The 13450-nt window shown below is 64.2% G+C and overlaps 3 protein-coding genes across 3 annotated transcripts; all 3 read right to left on the bottom strand.

The window, feature by feature from the left end:
• Nucleotides 1-92: 92 nt before the first annotated feature.
• LDBPK_080390 (hypothetical protein, conserved) lies at nucleotides 93-5825 on the bottom strand (the record flags this gene model as incomplete). The annotated part of the gene is made up of 1 exon (XM_003858556.1): nucleotides 93-5825. The coding sequence occupies one exon, from the start codon at nucleotides 5823-5825 to the stop codon at nucleotides 93-95; it is 5733 nt and encodes a 1910-aa protein (XP_003858604.1).
• Nucleotides 5826-6930: 1105 nt separating this feature from the next.
• On the bottom strand, nucleotides 6931-7593 carry LDBPK_080380 (hypothetical protein, conserved; the record flags this gene model as incomplete). Its single annotated transcript, XM_003858555.1, has 1 exon — nucleotides 6931-7593. The coding sequence occupies one exon, from the start codon at nucleotides 7591-7593 to the stop codon at nucleotides 6931-6933; it is 663 nt and encodes a 220-aa protein (XP_003858603.1).
• Nucleotides 7594-9043: 1450 nt separating this feature from the next.
• On the bottom strand, nucleotides 9044-10774 carry LDBPK_080370 (hypothetical protein, conserved; the record flags this gene model as incomplete). Its single annotated transcript, XM_003858554.1, has 1 exon — nucleotides 9044-10774. The coding sequence occupies one exon, from the start codon at nucleotides 10772-10774 to the stop codon at nucleotides 9044-9046; it is 1731 nt and encodes a 576-aa protein (XP_003858602.1).
• Between the last annotated feature and the right edge of the window lie 2676 nt (nucleotides 10775-13450).

Here is a 13450-nt window from a genome sequence, read left to right as displayed (position 1 = left end):
AGCGGGCTTACAGAAGACATGGTATTACTATACATGATGCGCAGCGAGCCGTCGAGCTCTGCAGATAGGCAGAGCCAGACATACCCGCGCGCCTAAAAGTTGAACTCCTTCGTCCTCTCCGTTACCGCACGGGCCGCTGTCGCGTCGCCCACCTCGCCGCAGATCAGCCGCTCCAGCGCGAGACGACTCTGCGCGCAATAACGCCGCATCATGGCCTCTGACTGCGTGTAGGTCATCGCGCTGGACAGCTGCAGGTGCTGAACCGTGTAGTGCTGCCGAACCACCTGGTCTCGCTTGCTAATTGTGTCCAGGTCTGCTAGAAGCTGCACGCGCCTGCGAAGCGCTTCCTTCCTCAGCGGGGCCAGCCGACGTGACCGCGGCTTTGGCTCCGTGTGCGGAGCAGGCATGGCGGCGAAGCTGTCGCCTGGCCAGTTTGTCGTGCCCCTCGTGTCGCTAGTGGCGCCGTTGCTGCTCGCGCCCGCGCCACCAGGGCACCTCGACAACGCCGTTACGATGGCCGTGTTGTGAGCTGTAAGACCCTGGTTCGTTAGCGTACGGCGGTGCATGCTTGCCAAGGCGGGCGGCGCCAGGGCGCCGCTCGGCATCATACTCCAAAAAGTCGATGTGATGGGCGTGGCTGCCGTGGTCAGCGTCGTCACGTCCGTCGAGTCAGGGCAACCGTTGCTGCTCCCCGCGGTGCTGCGGTGCGCCCGGTGCTGTTGCGCACGCCATCGGATGCGTTCGCCGCCCTTGCCGTGCGCAGGCATATAAGACGTGTGCGACGACGCCGGGGTCATGGACGGGGAGCACACCTCATAAAAGGGAGGCGTGCAACTCTCGTAAGCCTCTCCGGTGCCGCGACGTCGAGGTTGCGCGACGGCCGGCGGGCTGGCGGTCACCACCGTCGCCGTCGTTGTGGACGCCTCCAGCTCTGCCGCGTCCGCCGGAATGTTGAGCGGCGTGAGAGGAAGCATTGCAGAGCACATGAACAGAAGGTCCGCGACGCCACCTACGCTGCTTGCAGTCCTCCATCTTGCACTGAAGCGCGGTGGGACGACGCTAACGGCAGGCTCCTCCAGCTCCGCAGTCCCCGCAGCTGAAGGCGCGGGCCCGCTCGGCGTCGCCGCCGTCTTCGCCGCGTTGATCGCCAATGCGAGACGGGGAGGCGCGAACACGGGCAGCTCTCGACTGTCCTCCTGTGAGCGCCTCTGCCGATTGCACTGGTGGTGCAACTTCTGCCGCTCCACCATCCTGTGCAGGTGCGCCTGCTGCTGAGGCACTGTCTTGCCGTAGACACGCATCTGGTGCGCCGCCTGCTGGGCTTCCTTGCTGATCGGCGGCACTGCCGCGACGGCCAAGAGCGCCCGCCATGGTTCGAGCTGTAGGCGACACAGATCTTGCAGCGGTACCACTTCGCCATCCGCGCCAATCGGCACGGAAGACCACAGCAGAAGCTGCGCGCTATGCTGCTGCAGTGTGGCAGGCGACGTTGCGGCTTCTCCGCCAGCCACCGCTGCTGCCGTCGCTATCGCCGTCCGCGTCGTCCACCAGAATGGGGCCCGCAGGAGCATGGACAGCCAGTAATCGCGGATGGGCGCCGGGCTGACGCAGAGAGGATTTGAAGACAACAGAGAGCCGGCAGACAACTCGCGCCGGTGGGCTCGGACTCCGGTCGCGGGGCACTCGCTGTTCCTCTTCTTCGACGCAGCCGCACAAACGGCCGCAGCAGCGTTGCCACTGACGTTCGCACCGGCGCTGTGAGGCGCACGCGCCGAGGCACTCGCTCTGTGTTCGTTCTCTTGGCAGATGGATCGCGCCGAAGTCGCCTTCCACGTTGCTCTAGCGACTCTGCCCTTTTGGCTGCCACGGCGAAGCTCCGCAGCCAGTGTCACCAGGCTCTTGCCCACCGCCACGGCCGCACTCGTGCGGTACTGCGCGCGGGCCTCTTCCTCTTGATGACAATGGGGCGAAGCCGCCGTCGCAAGAGCCGGCGTGCGCCGCTGCCGCGGCGACTGCATGCCACAGCCACTTTGAATGGAAGCGCCCTGCTTCACCGCGCCTCGACTGCTGCTGCTGCGCGCGTCGAGGGTGGCGCACTGTGACAGCGGCTCCGCTGCCGTTGTGGGAGATCCGCCAGTCGTTCTCCGAGAAAAGCCGGCGCTGCTGTGCTTCTGCTGCCGTGATGTCTTGGTCCCAGTCTGCCGGCGTGCCGTCGAGCGGTGGGAGCCGGCCTCCGTGTCCACCATCTCGATAAGGTTTGGGTGCACGTTGGACGGCAACGGTGCTGGGGTCGCACTACCCGCGGAGCTGCCCCGACTGTTGCCGGGGGTCCGACTAGAGCCGCTAACACCACGCGGCCCGAACTGTGAGTTGTAGCTGCCACACAGATCGCCTGTCATGTGGCGCCGTTGGAGGAGCGCCATGCTCCGCTCGAGCTCTGCCACGTGCAGCACAGCGGAGCGGCCGTATCGGTCGAGTTGGTAGACCACCCGGGCCTCGCTGTTGGCCTCGACGCCGCCAACGTCGAAGATGCCGTCCTCCGCGGCCGTGAAGAGCGAGGCGGACCGCGCAGCCTCAGCGATAGCGGTGAGCGACGACTTTCCTTGCACACCTGAAACGACAGCGGCGCGTACAATGCCCGCCGTCTGCTGCTCGCACGTCGGCAGCAGGCCCAGTGCCGAGATCTCCAGCTCCGTGGCGGCTCTGCGCTTCAGCTGCGCGTCCGCGTAGTCGCCCTTGGCCGGCATGGGCCAGTGCCGCACCTGCACATGTGTCAGGTAAACACCGTGGTAGCATACAAAAAGCCAGCGCACCACATCCGCGCGGAACTCCTCGTCGAACATGCCAGCGCAGACGTCATTCGGGAAGCAGAAGACACAGTTGTAGTAGGTAGCGTGCGCAACGAGCAGCAGCAGGCTCTCGAGGATACCGTCCATCACGGCAGGCGCAACGGCAGCCGCGGCAGCAACGGCCGTGTTGGTCATCATGGCGGTCGTGTTCCTGCTCTTCCGCGCCCGCAGATCGCCCCCTGATGTCGGCGCGCCGCTTCGACTTGCGCGGAGGTCACCCCAGCCCTCGCTGCGGGCGATGGGCGTGGCACTGGCTAGAGCAGACGGGCGCCATGTCGCCGACGGTCGGAGGCCTTGGGAGACTCCGGCGGAGAAGGACGCCGTGGTGGAAGCCGCCGTCGACGCCTCGGCGCTCATGGCCCCCTGCTGCAGGTGCATGACCACGGTGCCAAACTGCAGGGCGAGCTGCTTCTGCAGAAGCTCCTCGTACAAGCATAGCTGCACGTACTCGCTGTGGTGTAGCCACAGATCCTGATACATCTTGCAGAGAATGGCCAGGGCATCTTCAGAGGGGAGCATCCGTTGCACCTCTTGTCGACATGAACTGTGCGGCTGCTCCTGCTGCTGCGCCCACTTCGATTCTTGGTAGCCGTTGCCACTGCCGGCATCGACGGCGCCCGTGCTGACCAGTTTCGACCATGTCGGGCTCAACAACAGCGGGAAGTAAGCGGCGTGCTCGTGTAGCCGAAGGCGCAGCGGCACCTTCGATGGGGCCGCGGCAACGCTTGCCGCATTCGGGGTATCGCTTGTCGTGTGCGTCGTAGACGCCGGTGGCGACGTCGGGGCTGCGTTTGCCAGAAGCCCGCTCGTGCTCGCTGTCCTGCCTGACGTCCTCGTTAGGGTGGCAAAACCGTCCGACGTCGGCAGCTCCACTGCGCGCCGTGATGAGCTGGCAGCGCTTGCGGCGCTCGATGCCGCGGCAGCACTCGTCGCGGTATTCGTCGCGCTCTGCACCCCTGCCGAGTAGCGTAGGCAGGTGAGGAGCTCCACCAGGAGCTGCTCCAGCACATCCAACGGCGGCAAGGCCTCGTCCAGGGCGACATGCGGGAAGGCGTTGGAGAAGGCGGTCGATAGTAGACGGTAACCGTTGACCAGGGACTGTTCCCGGCGTGCCTTGCGGCACCGCAGGAGGACAAACCACATGAACGACACAGTGAACCGGCACGCCGTCGAGTCACGCGCGTCGATGAGGCCTCGGACGGCGTAAAGTTTGCTCAGCTTCTGCTGCAGTGACGGTGTCTCGCGTGGTAGCAGACGGTCCTGCAGCAGCTCCGGCACAGTGAAACCCGACGGGGTCGTGACCTGCGCGTATGGCAGCAGCACGTCGGGCGCCTGCTGCTGCGGTGGTGGTGCGCGAGTTGGCGAAATGGCAGGCGCGTCCTCGACTCTCCTGGTGCTACTGGCCGCCTCTCTGTGCTCCAAGAACGATGCACTGGGTTCATCGGTGCTCAGCGCGCCCCGCGACGCGGCGGCGGCGGCGTCCTCGTGGTGAGGGCGATCCGCAAACGCGTGCAGCTCGGACAGCGGGCGGACAGGGAAGCGGAGGGAGAAGAGGGACGGCGAGGCGGAGACGTCGCGGGCGTAGCGGCTCGCAAAGGCCTGCGCACCAGCACGCTGCTCGGCCGCGAGCTCCGCACGAACGCCACTCTGCAGCGCCGCGACTGCGGTCTTCGCGTCGTCCGCCGCCTTGCTGAGTGTGGCCTCGCCCACGTTGCTCGTGCTGCGAGAAGGTCGCACACCGACTGTGGACACCACTGAGGTGCGTATGCTCTTCTCGTTGGCATCGTAACGACTAGCAGCCCCGGCTGCGGTGATCGGAGGCGAGCCAGCCGGCACCATGGCACGGAAGCCTTCCATGCGCCCATGGCCGCCCTCATCACCCCCAGCCTCGGTGGACTCCCTGGCGTGATCGGTTTTGCCTGTGCCCTCGCTGAAGTTGGCCGGCAGCCTTGGCGGTGTTTTTCCTGAAGGGTGTGGAAGGGTGATGCTCGCCGCGACCTGCTGTTGCTGCGGCTCAACGGTCACGAAGGACCATGATGGGAACTTCGTCGCCTGCCGGCTGGACTCCGCCTCCATTGGGCGCACTGCACTACGCTCCGCTGCGTGAGAGGGAGGACTGGCGGACGAGGCGGCGCCGGCCGCCTGCGGCGTGACGATGGGCTCCACCAGGGGCGGCAGCTGCTGCTGGTGCACCTGCGCAACGGCGCTAAACGATTCGAGTAGCCACCGTCCGCTCGCCGAAGGGGACGGAAGCGGGGCTGCGTCCAGCGGCAAGCTCCGAAGATGGTTTCTCTTGTCATCGGCGCACATACGACGATGGCTCGCCGCACTGGGCGCATGCGTCCGTTTGGATGGCGGCTTCGTTGCACCACCCGCCACTACTGTCTCGACGTGACCGTCGGCATACAAGAGACGTGTTTTTCCGCCGTGCGAGTGGCGCAGCAGCACGGGTGCGGCCGGCATCATTGTCCGGGCCACTGCCGCCGCTCCTGTGGGCGACAGCGAGCGGCGTAGCGCTGTGGGAACGGAGGGGGTGCCGCGCGGCGACTCAAAGGCGTCCTCTTCCTTCAATATGTAGTCTTTCCCAAGCGTGCTGGCCTCGTCGCTGCTGCCCTGTGGTACCGTGCGCGAGAGCGACGATGGGCCGGACGCGGCAGAGGCATCGTAACTGAGTTGCAGAGAACCGCTACAGCTGATGGGATCAGTTCCATATCGTAGACGGCCACCAACACCTAGGCCGCTCCGACTTCGCGAGTTGGCTTTTCGTGACAGCGGTGACGGCAGAAAGGGCAGGGGTCGTCCCAGAACGCACTGGATCATACTGGAATACGACGGCGGTAGCGAAGAGGACGGGTATGCCACCATGAAGGGGTCCTGCGTGCCGACCTCATTCCCATCGTCGTTGGCAGCCTTGCAGAGGGCTGGAAACCCGGTGTGTCCGGCAGCGGGAGGGACGGAGGAGTCTGTAAAGGCCATGCAGATGACTGTGCGCGACCCGCCGTGGCGGGTCGAAGAGGAGATCAGGACTCGCCGGCAGGGTGAAAGAGGAACACGGGAGAGGCAGAGCGACGGAGACACACTCAGCGCTCCGGCTGGCACACGCACACACAAACACAGACACACAGATAGACAGAGAGAGAAACGGCGCGGGCGAAGAGAAGGAGGGGCACGAGGCACGACGTTCACACGGGGAGGGGGCGAGGCAGGAGAGTCAGGCATGAGAGTAGCTGCAAAACAGCGATGTGCGCCGCACGCCCCTTCAAGTAGAGGGCTGCCGCACAGAGCATGCACATGGTTACATATCTGTTCGGCACATCTGTGCACGTGGGCCGGTGGTGGGCATTGAGCATGCCTGTCGAACCCCTCTCGCGCAGGCGCGACTCCCCCTCTCACGTGTGACGAAGAAGGGAAGGGGTGGTGGTGATGGTGGCGGCGGCGGGAGAGCAGAGGGAGGGTTATATATCCGAGAGCCACCCGACTTTGCTTAGGGCACACGGTGCGGGTGTCACGCTTGTCCTGATGCGCGCCGTAAGGCAGGAAAGAGAGAGAACAGCGAAGCAAGCGGTCAGGCAACCCGCAACTGCATAAATGAGGACGGGTTGCATGACGCGCGTGAGCGAGATCATGAATAAGCGGTTGAACAAAAGAAGCCGTGCACGCAGGGAGGCCGGACGAAGCGGGGGAGGGGAGGGGAAGGGAAGGGAGGACCACACATACGCGGATACCGGCGAAGGAGAGGAGGAGGGGCGCAGCACCGCAACGGGCCACACACACACACATGCCAAACCCATGCGCATACAGCTCGAAAGCGATCCGACACGCGCGGACCGCGGCCAGCAGGCGCGGGTAAGAAAAGGGGCAAGCGAGAGAGAGAGAGAGACATGCGACAAACAAAGGGCCCTCCTAGCCATACTGCCAGCGGAGGAGAACACATGCACAGCCGCCCGTCCACGACGCGGATGGGGGTGTCTGTGTGTGCCTGCGTCGTCACTGGCGCGCTTCCTGGATCCTGCTTTCGTCGCGGCTCGGCAAGCACTCTGGTGCGTGCCGCCAACGTGCGCACCCACGCAAAAAATGAGCGCTAGAAGCGGCTTGTCATGTGGCGCCACTCAGACTCGTCGGCGTACTGCATCGGAATCTGCCACGTCGTCTTCGCGCCCTCGCGTTTCACCAGGGGCTTCCAGTTCCAGAAGCGGTCATAGCGGCTGAACTTCTCGCGCATCTCGGGCCGCATCCACTGATCGAGGTAGATGTCATCCTCCTCGAGCACCGGCACTGTAGGCTGGTTCAGCACGACGTTCTTGAAGTGCGACCAGCCCGGCTCTGTGCCCATGGCGCGGTAGCAGCCCCAGAGGGTGTACCAGCTGTAAAAGAACATAATGAACCACGCCATCCAGAACGTCGGCTTCGAGGACATGTTCAGTCGCATGCCGTACTTGCTGGCCATCTCGTCCATCGTGCTCTCCCACGACTCCTCCGTCATGCGGATGCTCTCCTCACGGGTGTACGGGAACTTAGGATCGAAAATTTCTTTCGGGTACTCGAACCACTCAATGTGCGGGTTGAAGTCCATGGGCAGAATGGGCCCGTTGTTGCTGATTGACGGCGGCGGCGCGGCTCCACCGCTTCGTGGGCGGATGTCCTTGAACTCGCTTGCAATGCAGCGTGCACTACACCGGAGGCTCGTGCTCGCCGTTGCTGCCGCCGTCGAGATGGCTGTGCCACAGCCACGACGCAGCATCATTTGGGGACTCGGCGAACAACAAAAACAACGACGGCAACGAACACGTTGGGGCCTCCTCGACAACCACCCGGCGAGGTCGTTGAGGTGCCGCGGCGTCCGCTACGGGTGGCAAAAGGTGTGCCGTGCGGGCGCTACAAACCCGGAGTGGGGGGAGGGGGCGGGGGTCAAGACGGCTACAACGAAGGTGGTACTACTACTAGAGATGGATGCTACGGGTTGTTTCCGACTGCTAGTGAACGGAGTGATCGGGAGCAGGAAGAGACGCGGTAAGGCGGATAACACGAGACCAAAGACTAAGAGCAACGGTAACGACGCGCACAGCGGGCGAATCCCCCCCCCCAAACACACACACACACACAGATAGATTGTGGCTGGAGTAACGCGGCGGGAGAGGCTTGCTGAGCCTTGTGCTGGGCGTTAGAGGTGGGCTGGACCGGAGAGCGAGGGCAAGGAGAGCAAGAGGGCAGTGCGAAAACGTAAGTGCATGTGGTTCACATTCTGTGACACACTCGAGTGAGGGACGGAGGGGAGGGGCCTCGCACAGTCGTGAGGTGGCCATCCGCAGCACAGTAGGGATAGTGATGGCGGCAGCGTTACCACAAGTGAGTGCCGCCCTCTTTCCTCAGCGCCTTCCTCGCTCCCAACCCTCACGCTTCCTCGAGGAATACGCATTAGGCGTGACGCACGCCACCGTCGCTCCGTAAAACGAGGGAGCGCCGGCGCATGCGCGCACAACGACGGTGCGAGCAGAGATGCAGTCTGTTGCGATGCGCAACGCCGTCATGTCTTGCATAGCGAGCTTTCTTCCTTGCCCTCCCCCTCCTTCCCTCCCTCCGCATGCCCGTTGTGAGATGTATGCGATGATGTCTGTGCGTGCGTGTGCCCTTCGATGTAAGCGCGCTTGAAGGGCGCACGCACGCACGCACGCTTCCTGCCACGGGAAAGTAGGGAGGGAGGTGGGAGAGGGGCAGAGGGCCGTTGCATAGAGCGCGTGAGCAAATGCTTGACAACGATATCTAAGCGAGAGACACGTAAAGGGAGAGGGGGGGGGCGTCTGGCGCAGCCTCCAACGAAGGGAAACACAGCCGAATGGTAGACCCGACAACGGATGTTCGCATGGGGAGGATGGAAGTGCGGGTGTCCTCCTCGCCCGCTTTCGGTGCGTGTGTCTGCGTGCATGTGTTCATGTGCACGCGTCTATATTGGAGTCCGTTTGAAGGGGGCGGGCATACTGGCTCTGTCACATCACAGCAGCACCAGCAGCAGCAGCAGGACGACGACCAGGAAGAGGGAAGCGCGGAATCACGAGAGACCGTGACAAGCGAGGAATGCGCGCCGGCATCGGTGTGGCTTCCGACGGCTCCCGAGGACTCGGCAGGCCGCGTGCTCACAGAGGCCACCATGACAGCTCCCGTTATGGTGCCCTTCCCCCTCCTTTCCACCAATACACTCACACAATGTTCTGAAGCGCGGCGAGCAACGCCACGGAATCCCTTCTGAGGCATGCCGCGATCGCACGAGCGCGGACGTCTTCCAAGTCGTCAATGGCAGCGAGATTGCACTGGATCGCGTGGGCCATGATGGACGGACACACATTGCACGTTAGCGTATCGGGGACGGGCGACAGCAGTGATGAGCCACCTCGGTCACCGAGGGTCTTGGCACACACGGTGTTCACCATACGCTGACGGCACGACGCCTCCAGCGCATCGCACACGTTCGTCGCTGGCGCCAGCAGCGGAGCCACCTTGTGCATCGCACCGGCGCCATCGGGCACGTCGCCGCCAGAGGAGCGCTCCGATGTACTCCCGGACGTCGTCGTCGGCAGCGTGAGAGGACGCTGTTGCTGCTGTGCTCGGTGCAGCGCTAGCTCCTTCTGGAGAGCCGCCTGGGCCGTGCGAAGCGCCGCCTGTAACTCTGTTGCCTGTGCAACGTAAGGAGTGATGGTTGCCACAGAGGCGGCGTGTACACTGCTGCTTGACGTCGTCCAGCTGAGGCCGGTCGCGCTGCAATCGTCTGTGCGTGCGCTGCCAGCTGCTGCTACTTCCTTGATGGGGGATAGAAGCGCGTGCACGGGTGACACAGAGCCGACGAGCGGCGTAACACTCGACGTCGCCGGCCTTGTTGTGGCTACCGCTGCCGCTGCATGGACAGGCACCGGTGAGGTCGACGGCAGCGTCTCCGGCCGCATGCGCTTCATCTCCTGCGACAAGGTGTCGCCCGACGCATCTTCTGCGAACGTTCGCGTGCTCTTGCCAGGGAGAAGACCGCCGCGCGCGTCGCCTAGCTCCACCTCAGCCACGTCGCTCATCTCCATCATGACTACTGGTGAGTGTGGCGCTGGCGACGCGCCCCGCGACTGGGCACAGCTCGCCGAACTCGTCTGTGAATCCTTCGTGGGCGCTCGCGCCACCGCGGCGACGCCTACCTCGTGCTGAAGGTAGGCACGGATGGCGCGTCGAATGGCGCGGGCCGAACTGCGGTGCCGCTCCGCCATCAGCCGCACCCAACGCCATAGCTTCAGTTCCTCCACAAAGGCGCTACCGCCCAGCCACGCTGCTGGCGTCATCGACGGCCCGAGCAGCAGTACGACAGAGGCGGCGTGACCACCACCACTCGTTAGTGTGTCGCTGGCCTCGGCGCGCGAGAGCTCTGCCTCCTCGGCGCTGAGCGTACGGACCATCGCGAGAACGTGCTCGGCGTTGCGCTGCTGCGCCACCGCAGACGCGGCACCGCCGTGCCCATCTGGGAGAGGCGGCAAAGGTGAAGCGGGCGCGCTGCCGCCAGGGCGCGGAGCGGAGGCCTCCGCCGCCCCCGATGGCGCAGCAGCCGCAGGATTGGCTGGCGCCGTGGAGGGAGGCGTCGGTGGAAACTGAAGAAGCTGAAGGTAGCGCATGCACGTCTCGTGGTGCCGCTGGTGGTGCCTGTGTAGCTCCGCCGCGGAAAGCAACGGCACACTAGCGCTGCTCGTCGTCGTTGCGGCAGCGGCGGCAGTAGTGTCGCCGAGGCCGTTCGCCGTCGTTTCGCCTCTGGAGGGGCAGTCGTGGAAGATGCCATAGAGCAAGAGGCCCACCTCATAGCTCGGTATGTTCTGGAAGGTGGCGTACGACGTCTCTAGCACGTCGTTCGCCCACGCGAGTATCCCAGATCGTGTGTACTGCGTCGTCGTCGTCGTGCTCATTGTGGCGGAGGGTGCAGGAAGATGGAGAGGGAGGGGTGTGCTGACGTCGTCTCACAACACGATGATGTGTGGGCAGTCGAGCTGAAAGGAAAGATGCGGCAGGAGCCCGAAGAGGATGGCCGCTCTCAGATCGGCGCGTGTCCCGCTATGTGTGCTTGCACGTGTGAGTATCCAGAAACAGGCACGCAGATGCAATCCCGACAACAAGGCGGGACACGCAAGGCAGCAGCAGCGGGGGGAGGGCCACTTCGGCTGCAACACAATCCTCTGTGGCACCGTCTGATGACGTGGAAGGGTGGTGCAGTGAAGACGACAGCGAAGAGCTGAGGAGGCGTGATAGGGAAGCAGGGGTGGGGGTGGGGCATTAGTGTTGTTTGCCATGCGTATGCGCATCGGCCACGTCATGAAGGCTAGGGAGGAAGGGAAGTGAGGCATCAGAAGAGTTCACATAACGCTAGCCACCGGTGAATTTGTTAGGTGAGGAGGGGCACGCGACCACGTCAGCTCTCTCTCTTCGTCCACCTCCCGCGCTGTGATTGGTGGCGCGGCCGGTCTTGGTTGTTCCTCCGCCGCTGTTCGCCCCTTACGGCGCCTCGCTGTGCTGCTGTTCGGTTCGCTACGGCCGCTCATGCGCACGCTGCGCTGACTTTCGGCGATGCACTGAGCACAGGCGGAGGAGCGAGTCAGAGAGAGAGACGTACACACAGACACACACACACGCAGATACATGCAGACATGTGCGACCAGCTTCATCTCCGTCAGCGTTTCGAGCAACCGCGATTCACCTCTCCGCTCTGAGGATTCGCGGGCTAGCAGCGCTTAGGCACCCGCCAAAAAATCCTGACGCCCTCATCAACTCCATCAGCCGCGGAGATGACCGGCGGTACCTCCCGAAAGGGAGACGAGGACGGTGAGCCAGACAGTTTTTCCGCAGACCACAGCCGACAAAGGACGCCGCCGTCGCCGGGATGCGGTGGCTCCTGTCGCGGATGGCGTCGCTGAAAGGACGGCGACTGATTGTACCAGCTGAGGTGCCGCCCAACTCGACGCAGCTCTAACACGCCGATGCACAGAGTCTCAAGGAAGGCGGCGCTGCCGCACGTGACGCGGTGCAGCTCGCGCGAGCCCTTCCACGTTCTCCGTATCTCGCGCGTGAGCACCCGCTCGTGCGCGAATGGAAACGTGTGGCACACAAATACGGTAACGGGTGGTATGTCCACAAGCTGGTCCGTCCAGTGTCGCGGCGGTCGCGTAGTGACCGCGGCCGCGGTGCAGGAAACCCTGCTGCGCCAGGCTGCTGGGGGTGCTCTACAACGGTATCCGCACCGACCCTGGCAGCAGTGCGTACAGCACCACGCTCGGCTTGCCTTGCACCATGCCCATTGTGACGACAGAGCCCATGAGTACGCGGAAGCCGCTGAAGCGTTGCTGCTCCCAACGGAGCCCCCTCCCTCCCTCGATGGACTTCACCACAGCGCAAAACCATTATGCTTCGGCACACAGCAGATGCCCAGCTTCAAGGCGCCAGTGCCCAACGGCGAAGATGCCAGTAACGCAGCGCCAGCGCGGACATGCTGTCGAAGGTTTCGACCGCACAGCGTGCGGCGAGCACAGCGGGGTCCTTCAGCCGCGTGCGCGACCCAAAGCCAGCGTTCAGTATCGCTGACAGTAAGACGTCAACGCGCCCGCCGTACGTGCGCACCCGAGCCCAGCCCCATCTTCCAGAACCTCTGGGAGGTGCCGCACCACCGTGAACTCGCGAACAGTATATGGACGCGGATGCTCAGCACCGACTGCAGGCGCCTGACGCGTACAGTCTGAGCGCTAGCTGCGCGCTGTGGGAGGCGTCTAGCGCCCCATCGACTCAAGAGCAGCGACGTTCTTTCACCAGCATCTCTGCCATCAAAATGGGAGCCGCGTGATGGGGCATCTCGCTGCGGGTGACGCTCGCAGGGGCTGCCGCTGCAGTCGCCACGCGGTGGCGAGTCGCCTTTTCGCTCATTGGGCGCTGTCGAGGATCGTTTCTGCCGTCCCCCCGCGGGGTTGTGGCGTCGCGTCAGAGCGGCATCCCATGGGCGGATGCGCGACTCTGCGAGAGAGAGAGAGAGTGGCGAGCGGGTCCAGAAACCACGGCTGCTTCGCGGTCGGCGTCTCTGTCTGCGGCAGTGGCTGGCACTGCACCTGCCGCGACGGCGAATCTTTCGTATTTTCGCGAGTCGCGGTGGTGGTGGTTGGGGGCTGGGGGTCGGCTACAGCGCAGAGCGGAGTTCTGTGGACGGCGTTGCCTACAGCTCTTCCTGCTGCCGTTGTGACCGCTACACCAGTGGCTGCAGCCTCTACAGACAGCCGCCTCCCATGCACCAAATCAAATCCTCCGCGTCGCCCCGTTGCTTGCGTGCATCGTCGCAGGAGGAGGCTGCCCATGTGGAGTCGTCGCTCGTCCGCTGATCCGGCAGCGTCGTCTCGACCAGACAGCACGGAGGAGTTGCGGTGCCTCGAGTGCTGATGTGGCTCCACCGTGACCTCTAGCTGATGCTCAATAAACGCGGAAGGAAGATGCAGGTAGCCGGCAAGCCCTGCGAGCACGAGGTACGTCACGGCAGCAGGGACGGTGGCAGCCGTCCACGCCGCTGCCTAGCGCTTCACGACTTTGTGACGCCGACCGTGTCCGCGGCG

The sequence above is a fragment of the Leishmania donovani genome, chromosome 8 (assembly GCF_000227135.1).
Source record: "Leishmania donovani BPK282A1 complete genome, chromosome 8".
NCBI classification, from domain to species: Eukaryota; Euglenozoa; class Kinetoplastea; order Trypanosomatida; family Trypanosomatidae; genus Leishmania; species Leishmania donovani.
Note: the sequence above shows the minus strand (reverse complement) of the source record. Positions and strands in the feature narration are given on the sequence as shown.